Consider the following 21,968-nt stretch of genomic DNA (forward strand, 5'->3'; position numbering starts at 1 on the left):
CAAGGCAGCAAGAGATCGTGAAAGGCTCTGGGCGCGGGGCACATGACAAGCAGACTACTTCAGGGACAAGACGACTGCTACCTCCCTTAGGACTGCTGGCCAATAGCAGAGCCTTGGCTCCCACCTGGCCCAGTCCTATCTCTGAGATGCAGCCAGGTCCCAAGGTAGCTCGCTCTCCAGGGCTCTAAGCCCAAGTTTTTCCAGAAGCCCTTTCTGAGGTTGTGACTGGAGGTGCAGGCATTTCATTCAACCTTCAGGACGGCTTGAGACCTAAGAGGGTTGGCTGATCATTCTGTTACAATCCTGGTAGGCGTTGGAATGCAACCCCCAGAAGGCCCCGGCCTCGGAACAGCAATCAGGTAAAGTGAGGTGGTAGCAGCAGCTACCCAACACCACATCTACCCTCCAAGCACACACACCGAGTTGCTTTCTCTTCCTCCTCGAGCCACAGGGAACCAGAGTTATTGGCTCCCAGACAGCTAAGTTAGAACCACAACCAGGGGCTCCAGCGGCACAGACCTAGCTCCAAATCCAACAGACTCTGGCATGCACAAGATACGGGCCCAAATCACACGGCGCCCTCTTTCAACGGTACGAAGAACTCAGAAGAATGGGCAGTCTCTGTCTCCACGCAGACAGACAGACACACACACACATTCCATGCATCCCTCCTCCCATCCAACAAGTGAGTTACGGCCATCATTGGGCAGCCTCCCCCAAGGATAAGGACCGGCGTCGCCCACCCCGCCCCCGCCCCGCTGAGGATAAAGACCAGAGTCTCACATTTCTTCCTCCAGTGCCCGCCCCAATAAGGACCCGAGCCGCCGAGCACTTCCCCGTGCACTAGGCAGTGCCAAACAGAGTGGCCAGCACATTCCTTTCCCCTAGGGATCAACACTCAAGTCATAGACATCTGGATAAACTTCTGTGTAGCAAACACGGTTAGCTACAGTAACCCACTCCCATCTTTTCTTCCCTTCCCCCAGCCCGCGTGCACCCATCCCATGTCCCAATCGCGCACGCGCCCTTGATTTCACAAGGGGGGGAGACACCCCCTCTCTCGGGTCCAGAGCGTGCATGCATCCCTTGGAACCGTGCATGTCCCAATCCCACAGTCCGCCCTCAGCGCCTCATCTCTGTATCCCTCCCCCCGCCCGGGATCCCTTACCTCCGCCCCCACGACCAGCGTCGACGCTCACCTTCTCGGCCCGGGCTGTCAAGGGAGGGCTCCCAGACATCACCTCGGCCCGCCGCCACCTTCTCCAAGTCTCCTAGCTCAGTCGGAGCTGGAGCATGCAACAATCAAGTCCAAAGCTGGAGGTAGAAAGAGGGGCAGGCGGGGAGAGAGGCGCCAAGCCTGGTGCCCTCCCGGGGAAACTCACGGCCGCCTACTAGCAGCCGGCCGCAATCACCAGCACAAAATGGCGACGACAAGAAGGCAGCCGGCGCTCTGACCACCATCCACCTACTAAGGGAGCGCGCTCTGGCCGGCCTCGTCTATTGGTCGCCGCCCGCCGTCGGCCAGCCCTGGCCAATTCTGATTGGCAAGCGTAGGCCACCTCCCCACTCGCCGTGAGAACGCCCCAGAAGCCGAGAAAAAAGTCGCTATTGGTCAATCCAGCGAGGCCCGCTTTTTAGAAGCTTGGCTTCCTTTGAAGATGAAAGGCAAGCGGAAGCTCCGCCTCTTCATCCAAAGGGCGAGGGAACTCTCCGGGCGATTGGCTGGGACCCATTGCCACCCAAATGTCACCGTTTGCTTCCTATGAAGGCTGTGTGACAACCTATCAATAAGAAATTTCTCAAGAGGCCGTGACAACGGGACGGAAAGAAGGCGCCCCCACGAAGCCCGCCTCTTCTGACTACGAATCTACACCCGGAACCTATTTAGTGTGGTAGAGCAGAGCGAGAATTATCGCGTTCGGACCAGCTGCAGCTGCGCACAGGCGCATTTCCGTTCCGCCCCCGAGACCCTGCAACATTCTGTCATGGCGGCCGGAATGTTAGGGTTGTCCGCTCGCTGCTTTTTGGCGGCTGCGGCTACGCGAGGGCTCCCGGCTGTCCGCGCTCGCTGGGAATCCAGCTCCTCCAGGGCTGTGGTCGCTCCGTCTGCTGTTGCTGGAAGGCGACCTCCACCACCGGCCGTCCACTGGCAGGAAGACCCAGATCCCGAGGACGAAAACCTCTATGAGAAGGTGAGAGGGAGGGAAGACGGGATGCCAAAAGGGTCAATCGGGAACTGGCGGACGGGGCGCCGTAGAGGACGTTCTGAGGCAGCTGGCGAAATCCTTGAAAACGTGGGAATTTTGCCTCGCTTAGTTTTCCTCCTTTGGCTTCTGGTATCTACAGTTCAGGGGCCAGAGGCAGGATTGAATCTATTTTGAAACCTAAGGTGGCGGCTCTGAAAACACATCACGCTAGTACTTGGTGCTTGCTTGTGGCCTGTCAGGGTCCTGAGCAGTTTAGGGCCATTAACTCATTTAATCCTCAAAACCACCTGATTTTGAGGTAGGAACTTTTTATGAACACTCATTCCACAGATGAGGAAAGAAACTCAAATAACTGGATTAGCAGATCTGCTGTGTTCTATTTGAGAGTGCAGTCCGGAGTCAGTAGGATTGGAATCCAAGCACTAACACTTATCTGTTTGACCTTGGGCAAATAACTTCGTCCCTCAGCACCTCAGTTTCCTTGTTTGTGGAATGGGAAATTTAATAAGACATCTTCTGAAAATACAACACTGCATTTGCTGTGATTGAATGAGTCCAGAAACTCAGAATAGCAAGTGGCACTCTGTTATCAGCATTAGGATTTTTACTATTGTCACTTTCTTTTTACCTTACTGGCCTTTGTGAGGTTTGTGTATGTGAAATTCTTGGCATAGGCCCACCCTTGTTGCCTAGCCGATTAAAACATTGCCTGTGATGCCAGCATCCTATCTGAAGGCACTGGTTTGTGTCTCAGTTCCTCCACTTCCTATCCAGCTCCCTGCTAATGTACCTGGGAAGGCAGTGGGGAATGGACCAAATATTTTAGTCCCTGACACCTGAATGGAGTTCCAGGCTCCTGGCTTTAGCCTGGCCCAGGCCCAGTTGTGGCCATTTGGGGAATGAACCAGCACAATGAAGGATCTCTCTCTCTCTCTCTCTCTCTCTCTCTCTCTCTCTCTCGCTTCCTGTTCCTCTCTCTCCTCCTTTGTCTGTTAACTCTACTTTTCAAATATATAAATAAATCTTTGGTGGGGGGAGGAAAAGACCTGACACATAGTAGGTGGCTCATCAGTAGTAACCTCCAGCTTGCATATCTAGGATACTCATTCACTGGGTAAATAGGTATCGAGGCTGTGACACATACTAGGCGCCATTCAGGGCCCAGAGGGTCCAAAAGTGTGGAAGTCAGGCAAAGTTTGTTTTCTGAGCATTTTTGTGATGAAGAAGAGAGGAATTTAATATGCAGTATATTAAAAATACAGAGAGTGATATGATGGGTAATAACATAATGTGACCCAGAGGGTCTAGTGCTGCTTTGGTAGATCAGTTGTGAAGATCATTAAAAGGAATACATGTATACAGGGTGACTGCGAGGGGAGGTAGTTGGCAGCTGTTTTGTTAGTTTGACCCATAGGAAATTGCAAGTATTCAGCCTCTTTTGACCTGTAAAAATCGCAGTTCTCCATAGTTGAGCATAATAGGAAACATCTCTTAGAGCAAGTGATGATAAAGCCAGAACTTTGAATGAGGAGCTAGATCTCTGGTTATGGCTCGTGTTGGGAGCAAGGCTGCCTTCCAGGCAGAGGAAACAGCAAGTACAAAGGTCCTGTGGTTAGAGTCAAATGGAAGAAGAATTTGGTAAGGGAGGGGAGATTGATGCAGGCCAGCGGAATGCATTGTGGAGCAGCAGGAAGCCCTTGTTGACTTTTTCTTCTCCACAGAACCCAGACTGCCATGGATATGACAGGGACCCTGTTGTGGACCTCTGGAACATGCGAGCTGTCTTTTTCTTTGGCTTCTCCATTGTCCTGGTCTTTGGCACCACCTTTCTGATTTATCTGCCTGACTACAGGTACAGGGGGTGGCCAAGAGAATGGGACAGGGTGGAGGTTGTCTGGGTGTCTACCAGGAATCCTGTCCCTGCAGCATTGGGAAATGGGGAGGTGAGATGGGGGATTGACATCCAGTGAGGCTCTCTCACCTCTCCCCCCACGGTTGCTTCCTCCAGGATGCAGGAATGGGCTCGCCGGGAAGCTGAGAGGCTGGTGAAATACCGAGAGGCCAATGGTCTCCCTCTTATGGAATCCAACTGCTTCGATCCCAGCAAGATCCAGCTGCCAGAGGATGAGGACTGAGCAGTTGCTGAGTGGGGCTCAAGAAACAGCACCCTGCTCTCCCCCTGCCTGCCATTCTGTCCTCTCAGACTTCCTGATTAAAGGGACTGAAAATCTGATGGGCAGTGTTGTTTTTATGGTGAGAGGGACATGAGGGTAAGGATGTGACAAACTTTAAAAGGGGTGTTGGCAACCTTTCCTAGGTGATTTTGTTATCCATTGCTATGCAGCAGGCACCCTAAAACTTGGTGTCTTGAAATCACAAGTTAGCATTAGCTTTCATGATCCTGTGGTTTGGCTGTGCTCAGCTTGATGGTTCTTCTTGAGCTGCTGGATGCTTCCAGTTAGGCGGTGGCTGTGGCTGGAGCCGTGTGAAGGCTCAACTGGCCAGGACATCTAAGATGGCTGCTTTCACCCAAAGGAATGACTTCAGTCTTCCTTGTGACCTGCCTGCAGCAGGCTTATATGGCTCAGGGTGCCTCTGGAGGCTAGTACAGCAAGCAGGAAGAAACTGCTGGCAGCATCTTTAGAGAGACAAGCTACTCACTGGGACCTCCTGGGGGTGAAGGCAGGCTGGGGGGGACCAGGGGTTGAGGGTGAAAGGTTAGAACCAGGTTTGTCTATTGTTGACCAGGGTTCGACTCCCTCCACCCTCTGTGCTTCTATCCAGGTTTTGGAGTTTCTGTGTCTGACTTACGTCTTGACAAGCCTGGATGCTTGTTCCCTTTTGCCCTAATCTGGTGGTCCTGACTCAAGACACACTTGGTGTGTGTACACATGTGTCTATTTACCCCACTCCTCTTTGTTCTTCCCCTCTCTTGAAATTAGGCTGTTTGCATGCCTCTTGTGTGCCCTCTCACAAATGCAATTGGGGACTCATTCTATAGCTTTGTTTCCAAGAAATCTTACTCCTGGGCTTGCTTTTGTGGTCCCAGCATCTTCCTTCTCTCCGCAGTGGCCCTCCGTCTACAGCTCATGCACACCACATCCCCTTGTCACATACTCACTGCTGCCATTTGTGTGCCTGTTTCTGACTAGGGTCTCTAAGGGTCTCTAAGCCAGTTCCTGGCTTCGGTCAGAAGATGTGGCCTGCTGGATCTGCCACCAGAGGTGCTACCTGCCCCAAGCCACCGAGTCTCAGTAGCCTTAGTCTGCCTGCCTCAGGTGGGAGCCATGTATGCGTGAGCCTTCCTGTACATGATGAGTGCCTCCCAAGGGCTGCCTTTGGGTCCACTCTCCCAACTCAGGGGTAGGCAGGGCTCAAAGCAGACAATAGTAATAAGGAAGGGGAACATCTTCACCTTGTACCCCACAGTCCCTGGACCACGAAGGTGAAAGGGCTCTGTATTCCAAGGGGGCCAGATCATGATGGGCCAGGAAAGCTGCAAGAGGCCTGAGTCAGTTTTGAACATCCAAGGTCTCAGTCATGGGCATGTGTGATGGCCCAGGGAAAGGTCCCTCTGCTGGAGGCCAGCTCCAGCCGAGTTTGGAGCTTGAGAAGGGGGTGTGGAAGTGGCGAAAATAAGACACAGACACTGTCACTTGGTGCCCTCTGCTAGCAGCTCAAGAAGCTGTCTTTTTTATTTGCTTAGACACATCACAAGCCTCTGCACACACGTTTAGTTGTTCTGTTTTTAAGTTCATGACCAAGCCGATGTGCACAGATGTTTGATTAAATAAATTTTTACTTCATGGTCAACCAGGTGCTCTTAAAGATAATTTTGTAAGTTACTATAATCAGTTTCTTCAAAGCAAGCCATTATTCATTCTTCAGTAGCAGCCATTGGACGACAGCCAGGACTCCAAGGCCAAGGGACATGTGGTTACCAACTAATAAGTAATACATGCCCACTACATTTCTACTACAACTTATCGATCACTTAATGGGAGAAATACATCAAAAGGGAAAAAAACATACAGATCCAAGACAAAAGTTTCAAATAAATCCCCCTGCAACTGCAGGCTCTACAACCCCATTAACAGTCAAACAATAATTGAAAGCATATCTCTATGATATTAATAAAGCACCTTTTAATTCCTCTAGCCAAAAAATTATAAAAGCAGCTAAAACAGATAATTTTCTATGCTCCAAAGAGTTGCAAGGACAGGCTAACCTTTAAGGTCGCAGTAACTATATTTATTGTCAGCAATATCAGCTCATACTCCCATCACTTCCATTAGATTTTGATCAAGCCATTTCCCAGAAGGCATGCTACATGTCTGGGGCAATGGGTAAGCACACAATAAGGTGCATAGAAATGGCATGGGCTTAATTGTACTCCTGTGTGTAGTTAAAGGCCCACTCACCAAAACATTATCAGCAACATTAACTCACGTCGGTTGCAAAAATCATCTCACAGGGGCAAACAGCAATGCCTCGATGGGTTCTTAGTGGGGTGGGTAAGTGTCCATGCAAAAGGGGGTGAAATTGCGTCAAGGTGGTTGGAGAGACATGCGCCAGGCCCTGCCAGACAGCTTTCGGAAGCTCCCCATGGCCTTGCCAACAGGGAAGCTAATTTGTTCATACCTTCATGTCATCCATGCCCACTGCCCCGACCCCAGTGTCCCTCTGCTGCTCCTTGCTGTGTCCTGGATATTCTCCTAACCCTCCCCATCAATGCGGTGGCAAGCTGGCTGCTTCTAGGGGAGGAGTTTCTTTTCCGAGCTCTCCCATGCCCCATGTACTTTGCATGTCTCGAGTAAAGCAAGCTTTCTTCTGAGCAGCTTCTGCTTGAGACCGATTACTTGGAGACCACAAGCTCCCTGGTGTCTGGGAACATAGGTCTCCGATACTGACCTATACTCCCCTCGCTCATTTTGGCCAAAGTGTGCTGGCTGCCTCTGGCAACTGAATTAAGACATACATGCAGAAAACTATATGTAACAGAGCAGAATGCAAAAGCTCATTTAATTCTTACAACTTAGATATGCTCATGGAACTGCGCCCAGGCCCAGAAACAACATAAACCCTCGGAGATCCCTTTAGGTCCTCCCCAGCCACCCAAATCTCAAAGGTGATCACTTGCCCAATTTTTAAAAAATGCTTATTTTAGAGGATGTTTACGTAACTGATCTGGGGAAGGGTCAGAGAAAAGTGGTTATGATAATTGTTTCCAAGTTTTCCATTTCTTTTTTCTGTTTCTGGGGGTGGGAGGAGACAAAAGGAGAAGCCCTACCCAGCCTTCCAACTACCTCAGTACCCAGGGATGGGGAATGGCCACCCCGTGGCAACCCAGGGTCCTGATGTGTATGCTGCAAGGGTTCTGCCCAGATGGTTTTGGTAGTTCTAAAATGTCAATCCTACTGATCCAAGGATGAAGGAACACGTTCAATGTCCATTGGCTGACGTAGTCTACCTTAGAGTATCCATTCGCCCAGATATTTGCTGTCTTTATTGGACTGGGGTAGTTGTCCAATCTGTTCTGTTCTCCTTCCTCTGCTGTGGTAACAGATGTCTTCTGAAGGCCCCAGTGGGCTGCCATATCCTCTGTGTGGACTGGGCCAGCTGTCCACTGCTCCGTCTTTTCCATTTAGGACCAGTACTTGCAGGCAGGCCCAAGGGCCTGAGCTTGGCTTCTCAGACCCTCCAGACCCCCACTCCGGGGATCACAGACCCAGTACCCACGTTGCAGGTGGGCCCAAGGACCCAGACCATGCAACCCAGACCCCACCAGACCTCCTGCCCCCAGGGCTCATGCATCTACCATGTAGGCAGGCCCAAGGACCCGGGTCTGGCAACCTGGACCTTGACGCCTGCCCCTCCTCCGCCCCAGGGGCTCATGGACCTGGCAGCCACTGCACAGGCAGGTTCAGGGATCTGAGCCAGGTGACCCAGGTCCCATTGAACCCACTCCCTTGGGGCTCACGGACCTGGCACCCACTGTGCAGGCAGGCCCAAGGACCCGGGCCAGGCGACCTGGATCCCCTGCCCCCAACACTTGCCCAAATTATAACAATGTAGGGCACTTGTGTCTGTTTTTTTTTTTTTAGAGATTCATGTATTTTTATTGGAAAGGCTGATATTACATAAGAAAGACAAAGAGCTTCCCTTTGTTGGTTCATTCCCCAACAACAGCCACAAATGAGCTGATCTGAAACCAGGAGCAAGCAGTTTCTTCCAGGTCTCCCATGGGGTTACAGGGTCCCAAGCCTTTGGGCCACCCTTGGCTGTTCTAGGCTATAAGCAGGGAGCTGGATGGGAAGTAGAGCAGCCAGGACACAAACTGGTGCAAATATAAGATGCTGGAGTTTGCAGAGGATTAACCGGTTGAGCCATTGTATGGGTCCTTTTTGTCCGGTACCAGACTTCTTATAAGTGCAAGCATACATTTCTCCGTCTAGCTTCTTTCACCTAGCTCAAGGTGAGACCAATCCATGCTGTTGCAGATTTAAGTGGTACTAGTTTGTTCATTCTCGTTGCAGTTTTTCTGTTTCATTGTGTGAATAGATCACACTTCAGCCTTTGGAATATTCCTGAGTACTTTGGTAGTTGTGCTTTGTGTGAACACTCTTGCGTAAATTTTTTTTTAAGATTTATATATCTTTATTCGAAAGTCAGATATACCGAGAGGAGGAGAGACAGGCTATACAGAGTGGAACTGCACTAAACTGGAGGCTGGATGCTTGAACATGAACAACTGGGGACACAGCATCGTGCACTGGAGATGGTTTTTTTTTTTTTTTAAGATTTTATTTATTTATTTATTATTGGAAAATCAGATTTACAGAGAGAGGAGAGACGGAGAGATCTTCTATCCACTGGTTCACTCCCCAAGTGGCTGCAACCACCAGAGCTGCGCTGATCTGAAACCAGGAGCCAGGAGTTTCTTCCGGGTCTCCCATGCAGGTGCAGGGTCCCAAGGCTTTGGGCCGTCCTCGACTGCTTTCCCAGGCCACAGGCAGGGAGCTGGATGGGAAGCGGAGCAGCTGGGATATGAATTGGTGCCCATATGGGATCCCGGTGCATGCAAGGCTATGAATGTAGCCACTAGACTAGCATGCTGAGTTTTAGGCTCCTTTGGCCTTGTATAGTCCTAGCTATTGCAGTTATTTGGGGAGTGACCCAGTGGATGGACGATTCTCCCTCTCCTTTTCAAATAAAACTAAAACTAAAAATAAAAATAAATTGATTTTTAAGAGCACAAGGTGCTGGGAGGTCAGTGTTGCAGTATAATGGGAAAGTTATGGCCTTGTGTTATTGGCATCCCATATGGGCACTGGTTCGAGTCCTGGCTTTTCCATTCTGATACAGCTCCCTGTTAATGGCCTAAGAAAAGCAGTGTAAGATAGCCCAAGCACTTGGGCTCCTGCCCGCACGTGGGAGGCCTGTAAGAGGCTCCTGGCTTCTGGTTTTGACCTCAATCAGCCCTGGGTATTGTAGCCATGTGGGGAACAAACCAGCAGATGGAATATCTTTTTTCTTTGGAGCTCTGTCAAATAAATAATTAAATATTAAAAATTTTCTTTTTATTTGAAAGGCATAGTTAGAGAGAGAGAGAGAAGGAGAGAGATCCTCCATACACTGGTTCACTCCCCAAACGGCCACAGCGACTATTGCAGAGCTGAGCTGAAGCCAGGAACTCCTTCCAGATCTTCCACGTGGGTGCTTGGGCCACCCTCCGCTGTCTTCCCAGGCCATAAGCAGGGAGCTGGATCAGAAATGGAGCAGCTGGGGCACGAACCCACACCCATATGGGCTACTGGTGCTAGCAGGCAGAGGATCAGCCTGTTGAGGCACAGCTCTGGCCCCAATTATTAGATCTTTAAATAGAATGCAAGACTCTGTGCCTGCTGTTGTGAGGCAAGTTATGCTGCCACTTGTAATGCCAGGATCCTCTATCAGGGTGCCAGGTCATGTCCCAGCTGCTCAGCTTCTGATCCAGCTCCCTGATAATGCACCGGAGACCGATGCTCGGGTCCCTGCCACCAGCATGGAAGACCCAGATGGAGCTCTGGGACCTGGCTTTGGCCTGATTCAGCCTGGTTCATTGCAGTTGTTTGGGGAGTTGGCCAAGTAGCTGGAAGATCTCTAGTTCTTTCCCTTCCCTCTCTGTCACTCTTCTTTACAAACAAATGAAACAAATCTTTTAAACAATATTGTGACTTCCAGTGTTGAAGAAAAATGGTAAGAGTGGATATTTGTGTCTTGTTTCTGATCTTACGAAGAAAACCTTAAGTATTCACTATCTAGTATGGTTTCAGATGCAGGGTTTCTGTAGCAGTCCTTTTTCGGACTGAGAATGTCCCGAGTCAGCTGAGAGTTTTTGTAGGAAATGGATATTTGATCTTGTCAAAATCTTTTTAATGTTGTGATGATCATATAGTGTTTTATTTTCAATCTGTCAATACAGCAAATTACAATGACATTTCTGAATATTATGTAAGTTCTGCATTCCTGAAATAATCCCACTTTTCCAGGTCTTCCATGTGGGGGCAGGACCTAAGGTTTTGAACCATTCTCTGTTGATTTCCAAGGCCATTAGCAGGAAGGTGAATTGGAAATGGAGCACCTGGGACAGGAATTGGTGCCCATTTGATGCCAGCACTGCAGGTGGCAGCTTGACCCACTGGCTTGCTACATTTATGTTTTGAAGTTTTCTATCTTTGCTTGTGATTTTGTTTTGTAGTTTTCTTTCTTTAATAACTTTTTCCAGTTCTTGTGTCAGGATAATGGATAATACTGGCCTCATATAATGTGTTTGAGAGTGTCCCCTTTATTTTATTTTATTTTTTTCTTTTTAAGAAGAGCTTGTTTAGGGGCTGCCATGGTGGTGTAGCACACTAATCCTCCACCTTTGGTGCCAGCATGCCATATTGACACAGGTTCCTGTTCTGGCTGCTCCACTTCCAATCTACTTCCCTACTTATGGGCTGGGAAAGCAGTGGAGGATAGCTTAAGTTCTTGGGCCACTGCACCTGTGTGGGAGATCCACAAGAAGAAGCTCCTGGCTCTTGGCTTTAGATAGGCTCAGCTTCAACCATTGTGGTCTTTGGTGAGTGACCCAGCATATGGAAATTGTCCCTCTCTCTATCTCCCTCTCTCTGTAAATGCCTTTCAAATAAAAATAAATAAATCATTTTTAAAAGATTCATTTATTTTATTACAAAGTCAGATATACAGAGAGGAGGAGAGACAGAGAGGAAGATCTTCCGTCCGATGATTCACTCCCCAAGTGAGCTGCAACGGCCGGTGCGCGCCGATCCGAAGCCGGGAACCAGGAACCTCCTCCAGGTCTCCCACATGGGTGCAGTGTCCCAATGCATTGGGCCGTCCTCGACTGCTTTCCCAGGCCACAAGCAGGGAGCTGGATGGGAAGTGGAGCTGCCGGGACTAGAACCGGCGCCCATATGGGATCCCGGGGCATTCAAGGCGAGGACTTTAGCTGCTAGGCCACGCCGCCAGGCCCAATAAACCATTTTTTTTAAAAGAAAACTTGTTTAAAACAGTTATTATTTTCTCTTTTCTTAAAGATCTATTTTTATTGGAAAGGCAGATTTACAGAGAGGAGCTACAGAGAGAAGGTTATGTCCATTGGTTCATTCCCCAAGTGGCCTTACTGTCTGGAGCTGCGCCGATCTGAAGTCAGACACCAGGAGCTGGGTCCAAGGACTTCGGCCATATTTTTCTGCTTTCCCAGATCACAAGCAGGGAGCTGGGTGGGAAGTGGAGCAGCTGGGACATGAACCGGTGCCCCTTTGGGATCCTAGCATGTGCAAGGCAAGGATTTAGCCATTGAGTCATTGTGCCTGGCACTGCAATTTAATCTTTATTTTATTTTATTTTATTTAAAAGATTTATTCATTTTATTACAGCCAGATATACACAGAGGAGAGACAGAGAGGAAGATCTTCCGTCCGATGATTCACTCCCCAAGTGAGCCGCAACGGGCCGATGCGCGCCGATCCGAAGCCAGGAACCAGGAACCTCTTCCAGGTCTCCCACGCGGGTACAGGGTCCCAATGCATTGGGCCGTCCTCGACTGCTTTCCCAGGCCACAAGCAGGGAGCTGGATGGGAAGTGGAGCTGCCGGGATTAGAACCGGCGCCCATATGGGATCCCGGGGCGTTGAAGGCAAGGACTTTAGCCGCTAGGCCACGCCGCCGGGCCCGCAATTTAATCTTTAAATAATTGTTATAGTTTACCAATCTTTAGGAAATTTTCCAGAGCTTTCTGTTATTGATTTGGAATTTAATTCCAGCATGGTCAGAGAACACTTCTTGATTGACTTGAATCCTCTTCCATTTGTTCAGATTTGAAGAGCGTGTGTCCTCCGGCTACTGTGAATGGAGGGTCAGTTTAAGTTGTTACATGGTGCTGTCCACGCCTACCACATCCTTGGTGATCCTACGGAGTGCTTGCTCTGTCATGGCTAAGTGAAACTTACTGTAATCTTAGACTGGAACTGCACCTTGGGAGCTACATATGTTATAAACCCCAAATACGCTTTATGTTTAAGCAATCAGCTCTATTTTAAAGATATTAAGGATGGACAAAATCATACATAGCCCATGTAGTTACCACTTCTGCTTCTCTCGTTTGTGTAGATCTGTATCACATTCACAACTGGATTAATTTCCCTTTGTCTAGTGAATTTCTGTTCACATTTCTTTTTTAAAAAGATTAATTTCATCAGTTGGGAGTGGGAATTTGGGGAAGGGGTAGGGAAATCCCAGACCCTATGGAATTGTACAATAAAATTTTAAAAAATGCAAAATCCAGGGTTTGCTTTGTGGTGAAAGAGTCATGGAATTGAAGTTGGAGGCATCTCAGCCATATCAGTAACCACGTGTCTAATACAAAACATAGTTGAGGGTCTCGGTTACAGTGCTATTTCTCAATATGGAAATATTGAGAAATATTGAGAAATACTGTGGCATGGTCTGGCTCAGTGGTTTCCAAATATATTTGCTACATGTACCCAACAATAAAACTAGTTGCATCACATTCCAAAAAAAAAAAAAAAAAAAAAGATTGATTTGAAAAGCAGAATGAGAGAGAGAGAGAGAGAGAATATTTAGTTTACTCCTCAAATGGCTGCGACAGCTGGAGCATGGTCAGGCCAAAGCCAGGAGCTTAAAACTCTCTCTGGGTTTCCTATGTGGGTACAGGAGCCAAATACATGGGCTAGCTTCTGCTGCTTTCCTGGGCACATTAGGTATCCAGCAGTGTGTGGCTCTGCTTCTGAATAAAAGGAGGATTCCCAAGACCTCTATATTACAGTACTAGGTTTTCTGCCTTTGCCAGTACATATCATATCATGATACATTTAACTGTCAGAAAGTTAAACTCATAACTGGTACTAAGGAGCTATACCATTCTGATAATATGGTGGGGGGAGGCAGGAGGAGGAAATGGGGAGGGAGGGGAAGGAATGAACTCTTATATCTACAAAATGTTTCATGGGGAAAAAGGTAATAATAATAATTAAAATAAACCACAGAGAACAGGACCAGAAGTTAATACTGTGGGATGCTGACATAGCAGGGTGTGGGTTTACACTCATCACAATGTCATCACCTGGTGCCTTTACAGGCGCCTTAGCCGGAAGCTGGGTAGGAAGCAGAGACCCTGGAACTTGAACAGGCTCTAAGATGAGATGTGGGTGTTCCAAGGGGCTACACCTGCTTACCTGACGCTGAGTTATATCCAGAGTAATTAAAATGCCGTGAAAATGATGAATGTTTTAAAGACCTGTACTTGGATATGAGATGCTCACAGCCAAGTGTCACATTAATTTATTATGCCACAATATCAGCTCCGTAGAAATCTCTTTTTTCATTCTTTAGTATTCTTTTAAATTTATTTGAAAGAATTAGAGAGAAGGAGAGACAGATTTTCCATCCACTGGTTCACTGCCCAGATGACCACGATGGCCAGAAGTGGACCAGGCTGAAGCTAAGAGCCAGCAGCTTCTTTCAGGTCTCCCATGAGGGTGCAGGGGCCAAAGCACTTAAGCTATTTCCTATTGCTTCCCCAAGTGTATTGGCAAGGAACTGGAAAAAGAGCAGCTTGGACTCGAACTGGTACCCATATGGTATGCCAGTGCACAGGCCATCTCTCTCTCTCTCTCTCTCTCTCTGTAACTCTGCCTTTCAAATAAAAATAAATCATTAAAAAAGTAACTGATGGTAAATTAGAGAAAATCTCACTCGAAACAGGATTTGTGGAACCAGGATGAGAATGAAAGATTTTCCAACGAACTCAGCATTAAGGTTAGGTTATTGTTAGGATTAAGGATAAATGCTGGGATCAGCAGAACAGTTAATTTCATGATTACGATTAGGTCAGGATAGGGTTCTTGGTCAGAGTTAGAATGACTGTCAATTTCTGAATCATTGTCAAGGTGGATCAAGTTTATCATCAACATTAATATTAGGGTTATTTTTAGTGTTAGCATCAGAGTCAGGATTAAGGTTAGCAGTGGAGTTAGGTTAAGGTCCCTGTAAGGTTTAGGTTAGCATTGGGTTCATGGCTGGGGATATGTTTAGGGTTAACTTGGCTAGAGTCGGAGTCATGATCAGATAATGTTTAAGATCTAGTTTAAATTTAGCTTTAACATTAAAGCTTATAGTCAGGTTTAGGGTTATGAAGGTTAGGTTCATGGTCAAAGTTAATTTAGGTTGAGGTCAGTGTTCCACTATTTGATTTCAGTGTCAGGGTCATGATTAGTTACAGGTTAGAAACAGAGCCTGGAGCTTCCCTACCTAAAGTTGGCTACCCAGCTGTCTACAGGTGGGACTGGGGAAGGATATCCTGGTGGGTTTGGATCACCCCAGTTCCAGGGTAGGTGTCTTCTGAAGTTTCTAGACTACCCCCATGGACTTTTCAGTGATGTCTCTCACTAGAACCACCACACCCCTGCACCTTTCCTTAGGGCCTTCTGATGCCGGCCCATTCCTCCTTGACCCTCCTCCCCCTCCAGGTCAGGAGCAGGGCTTGGAAAATGACCAAGATGCCAGCCAGCCAGCCAGCTGAGGCCAGGAAAGCGCAGTGGGCTTTTGGATGGTCTTTGATCTCTGTCTTGTCACCTGCTGAGAACAGGGCTGGAGAGCTTAAAGAGCTGGGGAGCAACAGTTAGCTGCCTGCAGTGTGAGGTGCTCCATCTGTGTGGAGAGCGGGACTATGCCCCAAGATGGCGCTTGTTACTGTCTTCTCACGGCACGGAGGCAGTAAACAAGTTTTAGGAAGTTGCAGAAGATTGGTTCAAGGTCTCATGCAGTCTGCATGGTGTGCGCGTGATCAGAGTTGTGATTGGTGTGTGTGTGCGTGATCCAGGCTATGATTGGTGTGTTTGATGTGCGGCCAAGCAGCCCTGTTGGAATTGGCTGTTGATAGGGTTTTAACCTAAGTTTGAGAGAGAACAAAGAAGAACAAAGAGGAGTAGTGGTAGAGTAGTAGTAGTAGTAGTAGAAGAGGAAGCCTGTAAATATGCTGTAGTTACTGCCCTTCTGTATTATACTTGGATTTCTTGTTTTGTTATGTTATGTAATTAGTTTGTCCTTCAATAAATCCTCATAAGAGCAAGCACCTGTGTCGGAGCTTCACTCTCTGGACGAGGGACCCTGTTAGATCTGGGAACGTTTGATCATGCCAGGGAGCTGGAGGAGACCTCCACAGAGGCTTCTGCATTCTGGGTGGAGGTCTCTGGGGGTTCTGAGCAAGTCGATTCAAGCTGGGCAGTCTAGCCAACCTTCCAGACCATAGAAAGAGCGACGAAAACAATGTCAGGTGGCTAGTGGGCCAAAAAGGGGACTGTCTTAGTTTCTATTGCTGATGACACAACACCACAAGCTGTGTAAATTATAAAGGGAAGCGATGTGTTTGGCTTACGGTTCTGGTTCGAGATCGAAGGGCCACATGTGGTGGCGACCATCTTGCTAGTAGAGTTCTGAGGTGGTTCAGGGCATCACATGGCAGAGACAAGGAGTATGCGTGTGTGTATGTGTCTCTGTCCCTCTGTCCTTTTCTTCTTGTTTTCTTGTGAAGCCACCAGAATTCAGTCATGGGAGCTCTACCTGATGACTCAAATCCTAAGTACTTCCCAAAAGCCCCACCTCTAAACAGCATCATGGATTTCCACCCTCTGAGTACTTTGAAATGAGTACTATGCTTCAACTCATGAAGCTTTAGGGATGCACTCAAACCAAACCGCGGCCAGAGTGGAGCCCAGACAGGGTTGCAGATAGCCTGTGTTCCTCCAAAGATCCTCCTGAAAGTTTCTGCACCTTACACCATGGCCCCTGGGATCATCCCATTGGGATTCCACCACTGTCCAATCATGCTAAACTGGTCCATAAATATCTGGTATTTATTGCAAGGCCAACTGGCTGCCTAGAAGCGGCATTCCTGGGGGCTTCAGACCTTCCAGTTGCGGCAGTGTGCCTATTGAAAGACCATGGCACTCCCCATGGAGAAGCCCGGGACTGGCAAGTCTTCTCAGCTTTCTCCTCTGCCCAAGAGGTAAGGCCACAAGTGCCCAGGCTTTGGTTGCATGTCCAGCTTCAGTGGAAATTGGGGGAGCATGTGCTGGTATCTGGGTTGGCCTCTTCCCCAGTGGGTCCTTCCTCAAAGACCTCTGCAGCCTGGATATTGGCCCCCGGGGTGGTTCTGTTAGTCTTGCTGCTCTCTGAATTCCTTTACCAAAGAGATGTGGCTACTGTGACTAGGATTGTGGCACAGTGGGTTAAGCTGCTGTCTACAAGCTAGCATCACATATGAGTGTCAGTTTGAGTCCTAGCTGTTCCACTTCCATCCATTTCCCTGCAAATGTGCCTAGAAAAGTAGCAAAAGATAGCTTAAGTTCTTGGGCCCCTGCAACCCATGTTGGAGACTAGGATAAAGTTCCTGGCTCCTGGCTTTGGCCAGGCCCCGCTTTGCCATTATGGCCATCTGAGAATAAACCAGTGAATGCAAGAGATCTCTCTTTCTCTAACACTTCCTTTCAAATAAATAAAATAAATTGGGGCTGGCACTGTGACTCAACAGGCTAATCCTCTACCTTTAAGCACTGGCATCCCATATAGGCACAGGTTCGTGTCCTGGATGCTCCAATTCCCATCCACTCCCCACTTGTGGCTTGGGAAAGCAGCGGAGCACCGCCCAAAGCCTTGGGACCCTGCATCCACCGGGAGGCCTTGAGGAAGCTCCTGGCTCCTGGCTTCGGAGTGGCTCAGCTCCGACCGTTGTGGCCATTTGGGGAGTGAGAGAGCAAATGGAAGGGCTTTCTCTTTGTCTTTCCTTCTCTCTCTACCTTTCTGATAAAAATAAATAAATCTTTAAAAATAGGGGCTCGGCAGCGTGGCCTGGTGGCTAAGGTCCTCGCCTTGATCCAATATGGCTGCTGGTTCTGATCCCGGCAGCTCCACTTCCTCTCTGTCTCTCCTCCTCTCAGTATATCTGACTTTGTAATAAAAATAAAATAAATCTAAAAAAAAATAAATATTTAAAAAGAGAGAGAGAGAGAAATGAGGACCCTGGGGTGGTGTTGGGTGGCTGGACCCAGGATGTAGAGGCTTTTGGGAGGCTGGGTGTGGCTTTTCTCCTTATCTCTCCCCTTCCCCCCGATATAGGAAGGAAAAAAGAGAATGTGGAAATGGTGATCTCACCCAGCTTCCTGTAGCCCTTGACCCTTACCACCCTAATCAACTATGTAAAAATCATCAAAAATAAAAATTTTTTAAAAAGAGAGAGAAACTGAGTTGTCAAGTATGTGCCACACCCCAGCCACTCAAGTGGCCACAATGGCTGATCCAAAGCCAGAAGTTTTTTCTGGGTCTCCCACATGGGTGCAGGGTCCCAAGGTTTTGAGTCATCCTCGACTGCTTTCCCAGGCCACAAGCAGGGAGCTGGATGGGAAGTGGAGCTGCCGGGATTAGAACCGGCGCCCATATGGGATCCCAGCATGTGCAAGGCAAGGACTGTAGCCTTTAGGCTACCGCACTGTGTCCTTCTTGTAACTTCTTACTATTTCCGCTCTCCCCAGGATTTGGTCTACAAGTACACTGCATCTTCTGTGGAATTCTTTGGAACTTTCTCTGTTGGTTCCTCTTTTTCCCTTTTCCTCTGAATGTGAAATCTGATCATCAAAGTGCCCAGGCTGAAACTGGGTGGCTTCAGTGACTGCCTGTGAAAGTTGGAAGTTAGGGATTGCATTGTGGCATAGTGAGTAAAACCTCTGACCACGACGCCAGCAAGTCTTAGTTGCTCCACTTCCCATCCAGCTCCCTGCTTGTGCACTTAGGAAAGCAGTCAAGGACGACCCAAAGCCTTGGGACCCTGCACCCGTGTGGGAGACCTGGAAGAAGCTCCTGGGTCCTGGCTTTAGCCTGGCTCAGTCCCGGGCAGTTGCAGCCATTTGGGGAGTGTCTTTCAAATGAATAAAGCAAAAAAAAAAAAAAAAAAAAAAAGACATATGTATTTTAAACGTTGGGACTTGGTCTTTGCACAGAAATAAGAACCTTAAGGACAGGTGTTGGGTACAGTGGTTAAAGGCACCTATTGGAGCACATGGTTTAAGTCTCAGCTCCTTCGCTTCCAGTCTAGCTTCCTGCTAAATTCACCCCCAAGGTGGAAGCAGATGAGACTTGGTCCTACTTGCAAGATACCAAGCTGTGCTGTTTCACGGGTACGAGCCAAAGATGTGAGGCGGCTCAGTGAGAGGTGAGACAGCAAGGGTGTCAGCGTGCTGCTTGCGTTGGATCCCCAAGCCTGTTAGGTCTTAGGGGGCTCCTGCAGGCGGGCCTGAATGCAGCCCTGTACACAAGGTGGGTCGTGGTACACAAGGACAGGAAAACTGAGTGTGGAGGAGTCACAGCTTTTATAACGAGCTTTTGGTCTGGAAGATGGTAACCTATCCTGAGGGAGCTTGCTGAGAAATGGTCTTTGGAAAGAGTGGTTTGTACTGTTGGTGTGCCTGGGAAGAACAAGTAGGGACCCTGAGAGATTATGGCACATTGTCTTTTGGCAAGTCAGATTAACCAGATGGTCTGCTTTGTGGTTTAACAAATGTTCTGACATTGACTTTAAGTCTGAATTTGCAGGTTGACCAGTTGTGTTCATTCACTGTCAACCAGTGAATCAAGTCCTTTTCAGAAGTTTGGTTGATTAGATGGTTATTCAAGAAACTGGCCAGATGGGGCCAACATAGTGACTCAATAAGCTAATCCTCCACCTTCAAGCACCATCTTCCCTTATGGGCACTGGTTCGTATACTAACTGCTCCACTTCTCATCCAGCTCCCTGCTTCTGGCCTGGAAAAGCAGCCGAGGACAGCCCAAAGCCTTGGGACTCTGCACCAGCATGGGAGACAGAGAAGAAGCTCGTGGCTCCTGGCTTCAGATCAGCTCAGCTCTGACCATTGCCTTATTTGGGGAGTGAGTGAACTAACAAATGAAAACTCTTTCTTTGCCTCTCCTTCTCCTGTAAATCTGACTTTCCAATAAAGCAAAAGAAATTGGGCAGAAACAACTTAGGACAGGGAGGTTTTGTTTGTTTTAGGAGAAGCTTCTGAGTTCCCAGGTCCAGGGGTCCTAGGGAAAGCAAGAGAGATAATCTAGAGACTCAGGGTCACCTACAATTTTTGTAGAACCCCTCTTGGGAATTCTGAAAACACTCCGCTAGGGAGTGGCTCAGCCATTTGTTACCCTCTGGTCCATCTTGACTGAGCAATGGGCTGGAAATGACTTGGTTAATCTGGGGGCACAGGTGCACTATTGTAGGCTTCAGGTCATCCTTGCTCTCCTGAGGGCCTACAATGAGGTCTCTAGATTCTCTTTGGAGCCTTGGGACTGTCCATGTGTCCAGACCTCTCTCTCTCTCTGAACTCCTGGATTGAGACACAGGGACGGGAATGAACCGAGAATGCACAGCTGGTAGACTGCAGTGAAGTTTAGGGGTGAGTGGGAGAAGGCCAGCCTGAGCCTTCAGGTCTGCCATGGTCTCCGCAGAGCCCCAGGGAAAAGGCCTTTGCAGGCTGGGTCAGAGCCTTAGGCACCCAGCTTCATGGAGTTGCTTTTCTCAGCTTCCAACTTCCACATGCACAGATCATATCTCAATTAACACGTCAAATACTGAAAGCTGAGCTAATGCTAGACCTCTACCTGAGTCTCAGACTAACCACTGAGTGTTGCGTGGACAGACCCAAACGACAGTGCAAAGCTTGTAAAAGCTGAACTGACGTTGAAATCACACCCACAGGACACAGGCTGGAGCTCGGGATCTGAATCTAACCATCTAAAATTCAGAATTACTCAGCAGAAAAAGAACAGTGGAATATTCAACTCTGATGGGGAAAGACAACGAAAGATGCCAAAAATGAGGTCATGCCAATGCTGGAATTAGCTGATAAGCACTTTAAAAAAGCTATTCGAAAAATAGTTGAATGAGCAAACATAAAATTCTGAAAATAAATCTTAAGATGTAAATTACTAGAACAGAAAAGAGAAGACATATGGGGTTAGTCAAATGGAAATTTTAGGACTGAAAAGAGAAGAATTTTTAAAAACCAGATGGACTCAATAACAGAATAGGTGTGTGAACCTGAAGACACAAAGTGAGGAAGATGGGCTAAAACGTGTAGAAATAATGGTGCCAGATTTATATATATATATATATATAAATTAGGTAAAAAACACAAACCTACAGATTCAAGAAGTCACCAAACCCCAGACGGAATAAAGCCAAAGAAATCCACATCCAGAAACACCATAATTAAATTGCTGAAAACTAAAGACAAGATTAAAAAAAAAATCTTGTAAGCAGTGAGAGAACCCATCCATTTCCTGTAGTACCTTAGAGGAACAAGCGTTTCAATGAGTTACACGGAGAGGGAGAGACAGAGAGATGAGGAAATCACATCCACTGGTGTACTCTCTAGATGACCACAACAGCCGGGGCTGGGCAGGGCCAGGCTGAAGCCAGGAGCCTGGGCCTCCATCCAGGTTTCCCACGTGGGTGGCAGGGACCCAAGCAGATGGGCCATCTCTCACCGCTTGCTTGGTAATTAGCAAGGGGCTAAACCAGAAGTGGCGCGGTCTGGACACGAACGGGTGCTCACGGTCTGCTTAACCTGCTGCATCACAATGCTGGCCCCTCACATTAACTTTTCTTAATGAATTTTTTTTCGTAAAATTGGCAGCATTTCAGAACTATTCAAACCACTTGGACAGAGCCCTCAGAATGTGTACACATTGAGACTCCGGGTGGGTTGATATGGGCTGGCGGTTCCTCATCGCTGGGTACTGGGATGTATGGAAAGTTGTGAGTGGTATTCCCCTTTGTTTCTCCCCTTACCACAGGAACAACAAGAAGAAACAGCAAATTTGGAAGCAACAAATTCACCCGATTTTCCCTAAACCTTGATCCTTCCCACGCTGGTCAATCATGTAATCATTATTTAAAAAAAGTTTCCAAGCCCATTTTTTTTTTTTTAAGATTTATTTTATTTTCATTACAAAGTCAGATATACTGAGAGGAGGAGAGATAGAGAGGAAATGGAGCTGCCGGGATTAGAACCAGCGGCCATATGGGATCAAGGGGAGGACCTTAGCCACTAGGCCACGCCACCAAGCCCAAAAGGTTAAATACCACATGTTTGCCTTAATTTAAGATGATATGATGTTATGTATAACATGTTATGTTTTGAATGTT

General features: G+C 47.9%; 2 protein-coding genes across 8 annotated transcripts in view; one reads left to right on the plus strand and one right to left on the minus strand.

Moving 5' to 3' along the window:
- The window catches only part of RBM10 (RNA binding motif protein 10), a 30,532-nt gene extending 28,995 nt beyond the window's left edge, over positions 1-1,537 (minus strand). For 5 of the 7 annotated variants that reach the window (XM_058658187.1, XM_058658186.1, XM_058658184.1 and 2 more), the window contains exon 1: positions 1,169-1,537. In XM_058658187.1, coding sequence (XP_058514170.1) covers positions 1,169-1,238 — 70 coding nt within the window. In that variant the 5' untranslated portion in view covers positions 1,239-1,537. The remainder of the gene's footprint in view (positions 1-1,168) is intronic. The other 2 variants (XM_004587873.4, XM_004587875.4) reach the window with 2 other exon arrangements.
- A 258-nt stretch (positions 1,538-1,795) lies between these two features.
- On the plus strand, positions 1,796-4,440 carry NDUFB11 (NADH:ubiquinone oxidoreductase subunit B11). The gene is made up of 3 exons (XM_004587871.3): positions 1,796-2,192; positions 3,929-4,059; positions 4,216-4,440. Exons 1-3 carry the CDS (start codon positions 1,986-1,988, stop codon positions 4,340-4,342), a joined length of 465 nt encoding a protein of 154 aa, XP_004587928.1. The 5' UTR covers positions 1,796-1,985; the 3' UTR covers positions 4,343-4,440.
- Positions 4,441-21,968: the final 17,528 nt, after the last annotated feature.

This window comes from Ochotona princeps, chromosome X (assembly GCF_030435755.1).
Source record: "Ochotona princeps isolate mOchPri1 chromosome X, mOchPri1.hap1, whole genome shotgun sequence".
NCBI lineage: Eukaryota > Metazoa > Chordata > Mammalia > Lagomorpha > Ochotonidae > Ochotona > Ochotona princeps.

Bases quoted from the DNA above. Each gene is read 5' to 3' on its own strand.
- NDUFB11 (XM_004587871.3), top strand. From the start codon at position 1,986: ATGGCGGCCGGAATGTTAGGGTTGTCCGCTCGCTGCTTTTTGGCGGCT. The intron at 2,193-3,928 runs GTGAGAGGGAGG...TCTTCTCCACAG, and splicing joins ACGAAAACCTCTATGAGAAG to AACCCAGACTGCCATGGATA. The intron at 4,060-4,215 runs GTACAGGGGGTG...TGCTTCCTCCAG, and splicing joins ATTTATCTGCCTGACTACAG to GATGCAGGAATGGGCTCGCC.